We start from the raw sequence: 11,807 nt of genomic DNA on the forward strand, positions 1-11,807 counted from the left end.
TGTTTAGTGATTTATTTTCCACATTTTAGACCAAATACAAACACATACAGTATGGCACTAGGTAATTAAGTAACAACCACAACAGTCAGGTGATATTTTAAGACATGAAGGTCAGCTGTTCTGGAATAGTTCTTGCAAGAACATTATTTTCAAGTGCATTTACAAAACCCATGAAGCACCATGATGAAACTGGCTCTCATGAAGACCTTCCCAGGAATGCAAGAGCAAAACTTACCTCAACAACATTTGTTGCATTGTTGTGTGTTTTTGGAGCATTTTGTGTTCATTAAAAAAAAAAAGTAAAAAAAAAAGATAAATCAATCTGAATTCGCCTGCATTTTGAACTTTCCTATCCCAATTATTTGCATATTAAAGTGTATTTCACAAAGGAGCACAGCATCAAAAAAACTCTTTGTTTAATCCCAGTTTGAGCTTTTCTTTGTAGAGTTTTCTTTCTTTTTTTAAGGCAATCACTTGCCTTGAATAGGTTCGGTTTAATCAATTTATCCGAGTTTACAGTGTGACCGTTTGTAAGCCAAAAAAAAATAAATAAAATCTCTACAAAGCAAAGCCTAAACTGGGTTTGAATAAGGTTTTTTTTTATGAGGCTGTACTGCACATTCCACACAAATGATCAGATGTTAGAGGCAGGTAAACTTAAGGATGTTAGATGGCATCATCATTGTCGCCTAACTGAAAGGAGTCTTCTGTACCAGGATTATCTGCAAGTGAATCAGGATGAAACAAACATAAACAAATAATTGAATGAATACCTTGGCTTTCATGCTTCTGGATAAACAGAACAAGGCTTAACCGTAACACAACAGTGGTATCTGAATGTTATTATGTCAGCAGAATCTGTTGAATGCAGTGTTATTGCTCCAGGACCTTTAATCTTCCACAACCCTCTGTTCACTTCTGTGCACGTCCCACCTGGTTGCCATCGGCAGACGTCCAGCTCACAGCGGGAAAGGAAGCGGATCTCAGCAGTGCTCGTTTCGCCCTCTTCTGGTCGGAAGTGAGGACCTGCTCCAATTAGCCCTGCTGTCAAAACATTCATGCACTGGCCCATTTTCTCTTGACTCCAGGGCTATAAAGGCCTGACTGCAATTTTTTTTGTTGTTAAATTGGACTTACATAACTCAACGTCTCAGTCCAATAACAAGCTATAAAAGCATGGGTTTGCATGAGAACTAAGATTAAAAAACAAACTTTTTTTTTCCTATTCAGAAAGATCAAAGCATCGCTTAGGCCAAGCGTGCAACTTCTTAAAGACACCCACCGAATTTGTACCGAGTCCGAGTACAGCTGTGAATCCGTACAGCATGAGTTTCTTTCTTTTTCTCTTGCCAAAAGTCCCTTTAAATCTTCCCTCGTGCCAAGGTTGACATCACTGAGCCTTCTATCTCTCCCTGTTAAGCACTGAGAAGTCTCAAATCGGAACGTGTGTGCAATGTGTAATTAAATGGCACGTGACCTTCGCCCGCAGGGACATTAGCTAATCTAATATTTCCTTTTCCAACAGGGCATGAGCTTAGCATTCGATATAAATAATGGTGTGAAATAATACAGCTTAACTTCAAGCAAGCACCTTTATTTGTATGAACAGCTACATAGATTCCATAATGTACACTTTTTTTTGCTAATGTCTTGTCTTATACATGAAACTATAACAGAGGTTAAAAAAAGGTGACTGGTAAAGGAAAAATGGCATGTATACAATGCAATTAGCAAACATCATATCAAAATCAGTTTTTACAACTTTTTTTTTTAAAAATTATTATTTTTAGCAACCAATTCTTTCTATTGGTCTGCCATAGTGCAAACTGTGGTTTGAAGACAGAGAGTAAGCGGCGTGGTTTGAACATTCACACACACTTACTAAAATAAAAATAAAAAAAACAACAAAAAAAAAAACTCTGTCTTTAACACATTTCAACATGTAGACTGCATTCAAAGTGCCTCTGGTTCAAGTCCTTCTGTCCTTATTAATATAATAATAGTTCAAGTGTATAGGGCAGGTTCAAGCAGTTGAGTAGTGAAAAGTTACAATACAATTAACTGGTATGTTGTGTTTACTGTAAAACGAAGACTTGCTTCAGGTTGCCTAAAATCTTTAGACAGGTATTCAAGCTTTTTTTTTTTTCTTCCTTTTTCAAAAGTGTCCTTGAGTCCTTCTCTGTTGCTCTTGGATACTTGACTCTTAACAGCTGTTTGGAGTGAGAACATGACTAAATGGATATTGTTGAACTGGTTTGAATGTGTGTTTTTTTGGTACTACGTGAACTGTATAGATTATTTTTTCGTCCATTCCTCCAAGTCGGACCGGCATTACATTCCTTCAGTACGTCCATGTGACCTCTGACCCCAAGATGCAGATAAAGCGTAAACGAATAAAAAGTCAGTGAAAGTAAGCGGTGCTCTGTGGATGGTTCCTTGCTTGCTGCTATTCTGGTTCTATTGCATATTGCACAGTGTTAGCATGGATAATGGTTGTAAGGTGTCGTAAAGAAGTCCAGAGGGAAATGTTTGGAAACAGAACGGCACGAGTCCCTGCATGGGCACATCGATCACGAGCAGCCACAGCGGTCCACCACCATGGAGGGGATCTTGCCGTAGATGATCTGCTCTTTTCCGTTGAAGTAAAGCATGTTGATGGGAGACATCTTGGTGGGCGTGCAGCAGGGGCCGGCAGTGCCACGCGGGTTGGCTTTGTTCACCAGGTGCGTGTGTGGATACTTCTGCAAATGCAAATAGTCACACTCGCCCGAGCAGTAGTTAGCTTTGTAGCGTTTTGGGGCAATAATCCAGTCCCAGCCGAAGTCTTCAAAGTCCACCGTAAGGGGGTAGCGGCAGCAGCGGGACTCGGACGAATTCTCGTCACAGTCCAGTCCTGATTCTCTCCTGGTTCGCTTGGGCACTTCGGAAATTTTGACCTCCAAGAATGGAAGCTGGAATTGGAAAAATAAACACATGATATTTTAAACAGATAACAAAGAGCTTTTCATTCTATCTAGTTTCACCCAAACCTTAAAGATTTCTTTCAAGCTCTAAACACATTTACAATGCTTTACAAAGATTCCTTGACCAGAATTTCCTTTTCTTGTACCCTCAGTTAAACATCAGTAAGCCACTCACCAGTCCCTCTTCACCAGGCTCTGCAGAGGTGACAGCCAGATCGTTGCTTTTGGAGTCGAACGCGTTGATCTCGATTCCCCAGTTGGTTTCCGGTTGCCTCAGCCACACTGCAAGTACCTGCTTGACATCGATGCTCTGCCACGACCTGACGCCGGCCTCCACATCGATTTTCAGCGAACGTATTCTCACATGCCTTCTACCATCTTTGATAGGCATGAGTCGTGATATCTGCAAGAACACCGTGGTTGCTTCGTTCGCTGGGCGCAAGTGCACCCAGAGCTGTGCCCTTACAATGCGGCTCGCTTGGATCTTTGGGCTGAAGGAGAAAAAACAGCACTTCGGTTTTTGGTCTACTTGAACGTCGGGGTTGGCTAAAAGAAGGAGAGAGAGAAAGAGAGAGATATGGAACAATAAGGAAAATATATTTAGCTGAAGTAAATTGTATCAAAACAATACCTGCATAGCAGACTCTAATGGGTAACGTATGAAAGTTCATTCTCATACCATAGCCAAATACTTGGGTGTTAAATCAACTCTGTGAACATGAAACTTATTGATTTCAGGGAGTGTAGTCAACATTGGAAGATGACAATGAAAAAGGAATACATTTTGCCTTTAATCATTCTCCGAAAAAAACACAAGAACTCAGTCAATAACACCTGCAAACCTAACGTGGTTATTTGTACAAGTAATCGACTTCACTTGCTTAATAAAGAGGGTACATAAACCAACTTGTGTGAAAACAAGATTGAGTTTAACTGGTTTAGAAATGTGCCGTACTGTACACAGAGCCCAAATCAACAAGTGTTGAGTTACCCATTTAAACTCCTAGATCTGCCAGCTCACATGCTTCATACTATTTTATAACATATCATCATTTCATAATAGGTGAGTAGTGATGTTTCCCGTCATTCATTCTAAAATCATTTGGCGCTGTAGCAGATTACAGATTAGTAGAAATTATTTATAGGATATACAGCCACCAATATACACTAAGGAGAAAATTAAAAGACTTTTACTGGATCCTTTGTTTCATCATTACAAATAAGAAAAACATCCAGACAGTGTGTGTTTTTGTAGTGTTTTGAACCAAAAAGGATATTCTAGTGTATGGATATTAAAAGATTAAGAAGTTACAAACAAACATTAACTTAAGTCCACCATGTAACTCTCTTAATAACTGCCTCCTACTCCTGTTATTAACCTCGACACCCTTTTTTTATTACTGGATCCTCGAAGTTCTGTTATACTGCCGGATGACACGTACACACACAACACAACATTGGCTTCAAGTCTGATCTGAAAACCAAAAAGGTCATGGCAAACGTTAGACCGCTTTCTTCTCAGGTGTCTTGCAATCAGCTGCGAACACACTTATGGAACAAACTAAAATTCAAATACAAACAAAAAGCATTTGAAGCGTGAGTAGCCTGATATAAGAGAAATAGAAAGATGTACAAGGATAAGGCATTGCTTCAAGTACCGAGTTCACAGATGATTACAAGACTAGTTGTTAACAGGGTTACATTCTGAAACTGATATCGGAATCGGGTTTTTTTTCCCGCCAAGTATGTCGATGTCGCACAAGGAATTTGATTCCGACTGTTTGTCGCTCTCAAGTACAGACCAACATAAAACACTGTACATGTGTTATAGACGACACACTATGCACAGTAAGTACACAACATTGAATGACTGTACAGATTAAATAAATACTGGGGAGGGAAAAAAAGATTCTGAGTATGTAACAGGTGTACATAAAGTGAGTTTGCGAGTAACCCGTAGTGTGCGTCATATATGCCGTAATATGTATTGCAAAGAGCAAGTTGCAGTAATGTACAGTAGGAGGTTTGTAAGAAGCATGTTGGTGCTTTTACACAATATACAGTACCACATGTTTGTTTATTGCAAATATATATATTGATAGATAGATAGATAGATAGATAGATAGATAGATAGATAGATAGATAGATAGATACTTTATTGATCCAAAGGAAATTCCAGATATCTATCAGCAGTAGAGACAGTAACAGGTTTGTAGATATGATTGCATACTGTATATCTTACATATTGTCAGTAGACACAGAGGATAGTGTAGGAGCTGACCAGATGTTACTAGTATAATGCTAAGAATAAAAAACTGTAAGATATATAAGAAACATATAAATAAAGAATTTAAATACCTTAGCTAAAATCTCTCTCTCTCTCTCTCTCTCTCTCTAGCCTAAAATATATTATATGTAATAATAATATAATATATACTGTTAATTTATATATATATATATATATATATATATATATATATATATATATATATATACTGTTATTACATTAATGCTGTTATAATTCATATTATATTTTATATATTGATAGTATATAAAAACTCTCTATATAGTATATAATATATAGTATATGATAGTATATAAAAAAAAACTCTATATATACTAGAGAGTTTTCCCCCCCTTATGCTCTCCATAGATACAGTATAACGCACTCCATAGAGTGTTTGTAGGTGTAACACTATAAAAAGTTTATAAATTTACGGACCCTGCACTAACTAATCTACATTCAGGAATATGACATGTGACATGAGATTTGTGATTTTATAAAGTTTTCTGCGAAGGGTGCATGCGCTCCAGAGAGTTTCCCGTGTGCGTAAAACCCGGTTAAAACAACAACAAGTTATAAACTCTGATAAAAAAAATATCGAAGTTAAAGAGCGGAGGTGAGAGCGCGGGCACTTACGCTCGGCGGCCATGCTCATGACGGTCTCGGTGGTCGCGCGCTCCTCTTCGTCCTCCTCGTCGTCCGGGAGCGCGGTGCCCGGCTTGCCGTCGTCCCCGAGCACGTCGTACTGGTCGAGCAGCTGCTGCACCGGCGGCGCTTTCGGCAGCAGCTGCTTGACCACGTCTCGGCTGACGTTAGGCGCGTGCTTCAGGCGCAGCTTGCTCAGGATCTGAGACTTGATGGCCTGCAGACGGAGCTGCTTGCTGTGCTGGCGGAACGCGCACACGCTGGCGGCGGAACACTGCGCCTCCTCGGTCACGGCGGTGGGCTGCTGCTGTTGCGGGTGTTGCTGCTGCTGCTGTTGCGGGTGTTGCTGCTGCTGCTGCTGCTGGTGCTGCTGCTGCTCCGGTGCTCCGGTGTCAGCGCGCGCCATCGGCCCGAAAGCCACCACGAAACCCAGCGGGATGAGAACCTGCGCCAAATGCATGATGAGGCCGGTCAGAGCGGCGCGTGAGTGAGGACGAACTGGTGCTTCTCTGTGTGGCAGCAGTAACAATAACACCGTGCGCCATGCACACCGGGCAGGTAGCGGCAGATGGCATGCTTCAATTCGCCCAAAAGCCTTTTTATACCGACAAACTATTCCGCCGCTCTTATTTAGGCTCTGGCGTCGGAATCTATGATTGGCTGCTCGGAGCAACAATAAATCAGAGGTGGACTTTTACTTTTTTTTTTTTTTTTCTCCAAGCCCTGAAACCTTAAAGAGATACACCCACAACTCCACCCCACCCTGCTTATTATTATTATTATTATTATTAAAGAGCTCGCTTAAGCCAAAGCTTTCATATATTCTGCTCCTGGTATTTTTCATCATTTTTTAAATTGATTTTCTATTATTATTTTTATTTTATTTTAAGTGCAAACACTTAAGAAATGATATTTTGCCCTTATCCAGAACCACGTGCTGTAGATATTTAACTCTTACAGTACATCTGAGGGTAAAGGGCCTCGCACAAGGGCCCAACAACTCCACTCCACCCTGCCTCTAATTATTAAAGAGATTTCCTCATCCAGATATTTCATATATTCTGCTCCTGGTATTCTGCATAAACACACACACACACACACACACACACACACACACACACACACACACACACACCAATGTTTTATATATTCTTTTCCTGTTTTTTTTGCATGAACACACACACACCAGAACAGTGCCAGCAAAATCAAACACATAAAAAGATTCCCCCCAACAACCACTTACTGGCACATGTGTAAGAAATTTAAACTTATAATGGATTATCTATACACCATGATTCAAATTTTATATTTGCAGTATTTGGCAGAGGCCAAATTTATTATTATTATTATTATTATTTAGATTATAGTGACTGTAGCCACTCACCTCCAGGTTTTGGGTTCGATTCCTGTGCTTGGTGAGTTTCTGGTTTTCTTCCACAGTCCAAAAACAAGCAGATTAGGCTAATTGGTGTTATCAAATTGCCTGTAGTGTGTATGTGTGTGTGCCATGTAATGGATTCCACCTCATGCCCTAAGTCTCCGGGGATTTGCTCCAGGCTCCCTACGACTCTGGATACTACAGGATAAAGCGGTATGGATAATGAGCAAATGAGAGCTTGCTTATCATTATAAATGTACATTTACAGCATTTGACAGATGCCCTTATCCAGAGCCAATGACATTTTTACCTCATTATTCATCTGAGGGTAAAGGGCCTCGCTCAAGGGCTACCTGGTGGTGGTGGGGTTTGAACCTGCAACCTTTTGAACCATAGTCGGCTGCCTTAACCCCTATACTCAACTTCACTGTTTTATTTTATTATCTGGACATCTCTCAGTCATGGTTAACACTTTCAGATCTTGTTATAGTGTAACTAGTCTGAGTTCTGAGTGTGTGTGTGTGTGTGTGTGTGTGTGTGTGTGTGTGTGTGTGTGTGTGTATAACAATCATGATCTAAAACAGATAAAGAGAAATGGAGAAACAGCAAGAGAGAGATGTGAAATTGAAAGAGAGAGTTTAGAGTGAGAGAGATGAAAAGACAGAATGAGAAGGCAGAAGCCAAAAGACTGAGGAGGAGAAAATAGGAAAGAGAGATGACAGAAGAAACCTGAATGACACAAAATGTATGCAGTTTCATTTAAAGCACATGAAATCTATGTGATATGAATTTTTAATCCTGAAATGTAATTATTAAATCCAGGAAGTTCTGTACTTTAATAAGTTAAATCCTTACTTGGGACAGGTTTGTAATTACGCTTCCAACTATTTTTTTTTTTATAATTAAAGACAGACTGCCATCTACTGTACATATCTGGAACTCAGGTCATTTGTACCTTGTATGGGCAGCACTGTTGCCTTGCATCTCAAGGGTCGATTCCCGTCTTTGTGTGCATGGAGTTTGCATGTTCTCTCTGTTCTTGGTGGGTTTCCTCCGGGTACTCCGGTTTTCTCCAACAGTCCAAAGATATGCAGGTTAGGCTAATTGGTGTTCCCAAATTGCCCATAGTGTGTGAGTGTGTGTACTGTATGTGTGTGCCCTGCGATCGATTGGCACCCTCTCCAAGGTGTACCCTGCCTCGAGCCCTAAGCCTCCTGGGATAGATAGGCTCCAGGTCCCCGCAACCCTATAAAGGGGTATAGAAGATGAGTGAGAGTGAGAGTGAGTGTACCTTGTATGTAAATCATCTCATGCAACATTTAACAAATGTATCGATAGAAAAAAAAATCCATAAAAATAACTAAAGATATCTAAAATAATATATAGTTAAATCAAAATATTGGCCAAAAAATTACCTAGTGAACTGTAAATTTACTTGAGTGTAAAGTTTGGGAGCATCCCTGCATTTACATAGAGTCTAGTATACAATTCATATATAGAATAAGATAAAAAAAATCTGAATTAATAAAATTAAAAATTAAGTTTTATTTGTATAGCACTTTTAACCCTTGTCAATGTCGCAAATTAGATTTACACAATCAAAAGAATTATGGAAATTTAAAATGAGTCATGTAAACACCTCTATTGGAACAGCCTGACTCGATCTGGCCCGACTGTAATGGATTTTTTTTATCGGAAGGAGAGGAGTGGTGTATAATCCATTCAGTAGGATAATATTAGTCATGTAAGCACTTGACCTGATAATTTTTCTCTTTTTGGAATAAATAGTTGGTCTATGGCTGAGAAAGAAGCTCTGATTGGCTCTTATTTCTCATGTAGTAAAGTAACTAACCATTCATAGTTGAAACTGATTTGCTGTAACTAGTCATAAGACAGAAGGCAGGATTTATTGAAAAAGATTGGAAAGTTATAAATGCTCTTAGCATGTAAACACACATCTTGTCAGATCATTGTCCATGTAAACAGTTGAGTTGAAAGTTCTAATCAGAATAAAGAAATATTGTCCAAGTAAAAGTGCCAAAGAACAGTGCTGAAACTTGAACCTGCAACCTTCTGAACAGCAACGAACATAGAGCATTAACTATTTCACCATCACAGCCTCAGCTGTTTAGCCACACAGTCCGGGACTGACTTTTTCTGGTTCATTAACATTTAATCTACCTTACTTATATAATATTTTGTTCTAGAGGTACTGAACATCCCTATGATAAGCCCTTGACTGTAATTCACTGTAGGTCAGGGCTGTGTGAGGGACGTTCGGTCAGAATGACGGTGTACATGTGGCAACCTCTGTGTCAGCACTTGTACTGCACATCAATTGTTTTTTAACAGAAAATAATAATTTTATTATTGGGCCTGAATTATGAATGTGTGTGCAACTAACAACAGATTATTGAATGCAGAGACTGAGCCAAGGTAGGGAAGTTTCTTGCAGTAGCGCATTTTAACCAGAGATGGCGACATTTCCCAACTCTCACTTGCTGTAGCATATGAAATGGCAAGCTTTTGACAGATTCTGGAACTTTACCCTCTCTGGTTAAAAAACAAACAAACAAACAAATTTGTCAAAAATATAAAAAAAAAAGGTATTAAACAGTTTTTTTAAACAGAATATTTACAGTTAAATATCATCTATACTGTATGATGTTCTTTAAACTAACAAGTTATTTGACAATTTCTGTTTCATAAATAAAGAGATGATTAAACTTATATATACATATAAACAAATTTGACTTTTTCTTATACTCATTATCTATACTTGTATTATGGCCCCATATTTCCCAAAGCAATTTATGAAGAAGCCTCACCCTTAACTAACTGGTTAATCTCAGCTCTATAATCTTGGGGTCATTACTCTTATTTCTAATATTGTAAACACTGAACCACATCAAAAGTGTTTTCCTTTAAAAAACAGTTTAGCAAGACAAAACCCCTAAATAATAGAATAATTTCTCTTTCTATCTAAGTCTATTTAGGAATTAGACTAATCTTTATTCACTATACACTTTTCATACAAGAGTAACAAAACCAGTTTCATTAGACAATAATGGCGTGTTTAGATGGGGTCATAGGGTTACAGTTGATGCTAAATTTAATTAAAGCTCAATTTACTTGCTCATATACAAATATTTCTGAGTGAAATGTTGATTCCCAGAAGGAATTGTTTTCACTGTAATCCTGCTCATAAAAATAATTAAAGAAAGAGCTACACATTAGACCTCAAAATCATTCACAGTCATTAGTTCATTTTGTCCATATTTCCCAGTTGCCAAGCAACAAAGTTCTCAAGACTTTATCCTCTGGTACCATCAGTATACAACATCTTCTTATTTTAAAAGAATTAATTAATATGTTACCTTTAATCACATCAGTTTGCTCCTTGGCATTTCATTGTGTAGCAGTGTTTGGATTTCACTGATTAAATTCACTCTTCTGTTAAAGTTGAGTTTAATAGAAACTGTGCTAAAAGAAGAACAAAAAAGACACGTGTGTGTTAAGTATTTTATTTAAGTTTAAGCGCCGCTGTCCATGAGCTTAAACAAAGCTGTTATACAGCATACAAATAAGGTATCAGTTTTTTTTATTTCTTGGGTTTTCAATCTCAAATTGAATGTAACAATTAATGATAATCAATACTGGTTTAATAATTGTACTAATAGATAGCTAGATAAATTAATTAATAAACAATCCTAACAAAAATGTGCAAATCTATTGATTGAAATTTAAATGACATTGTGAAACTGTACTTCACTTTAAGCAAGTTTATAATAATAATAATAATAATAATAATAATAATAATAATAATAATAATTATTATTATTATTATAAGAAGCAGAACATTTCAACTTTGCTTGCTTAAAGTTCTCATGAAAAGTTATGATTTGATTAAATGTTAATAATAATAATAATAATAATAATAATAATAATAATGGTCACATGTACCTTATACTACAATAAAATTATTGTTTCACACATCCCAGTTAGGAAGCTGGTGTCAGAGTTAACCATTTGACTCATATTGCCATAATTATAGCTATTATACAGGAAGCCAATAACATTCAAGATACATACAGTTCTTCTGCAAACTGCTGCCACAAAGCTGGAAGGCAACAATTGTAAATAGCAGAATGTCATTATATCTTGTATGGATGGGAATCACCAGGGATAACCTGATATGATATTATTGCAATACCTAGGTGCCGTGTATTAATACCTAGTTGGTGCCTTGATTTGTATTGCGATTTTGTAAGTATTACGTATGGAAGTTGTTTATTTAAATTGCGTACTAAAAGTAATGCATATCTCAATTTATTTGCAAAATAGCAAAAAAACAGGTATAAAAGGCTAAAGAAATATCACTTTTTAATTTTAGAGTCACCAGCTGTAACTTCTGCTTGAAGTATCAGACCTGGCCGCCAGATGGCGACAAAAACGAATAATAAAAGGTCATAACTTTAACCATGAAATGACCATGAAATCTGCTATAACCTACTTTTACACTGCGCCTCGGTAATGC

General features: G+C 37.8%; 1 protein-coding gene across 1 annotated transcript; it reads right to left on the minus strand.

The window, feature by feature from the left end:
- Positions 1 to 1,775: 1,775 nt before the first annotated feature.
- On the minus strand, positions 1,776 to 6,566 carry mstnb (myostatin b). Its single transcript, XM_053497005.1, has 3 exons — positions 5,884 to 6,566; positions 3,139 to 3,509; positions 1,776 to 2,951 (listed from the first exon to the last, which is right to left on the minus strand). The coding sequence occupies exons 1-3, from the start codon at positions 6,350 to 6,352 to the stop codon at positions 2,571 to 2,573; spliced, it is 1,221 nt and encodes a 406-aa protein (XP_053352980.1). The 5' UTR covers positions 6,353 to 6,566; the 3' UTR covers positions 1,776 to 2,570.
- Positions 6,567 to 11,807: the final 5,241 nt, after the last annotated feature.

The sequence above is a fragment of the Clarias gariepinus genome, chromosome 5 (genome assembly GCF_024256425.1).
Source record: "Clarias gariepinus isolate MV-2021 ecotype Netherlands chromosome 5, CGAR_prim_01v2, whole genome shotgun sequence".
In the NCBI taxonomy this organism is placed as follows: domain Eukaryota; kingdom Metazoa; phylum Chordata; class Actinopteri; order Siluriformes; family Clariidae; genus Clarias; species Clarias gariepinus.

Excerpts from the sequence above, each read along its gene's own strand:
- mstnb (XM_053497005.1), bottom strand. The coding sequence starts at position 6,352 with ATGCATTTGGCGCAGGTTCTCATCCCGCTGGGTTTCGTGGTGGCTTTC. Across the intron at positions 3,510-5,883 it reads CATGAGCATGGCCGCCGAGC|CCAACCCCGACGTTCAAGTA; the intron begins GTAAGTGCCCGC and ends TCCTTCTTTTAG. Across the intron at positions 2,952-3,138 it reads AGCCTGGTGAAGAGGGACTG|CTTCCATTCTTGGAGGTCAA; the intron begins GTGAGTGGCTTA and ends TTCCAATTCCAG.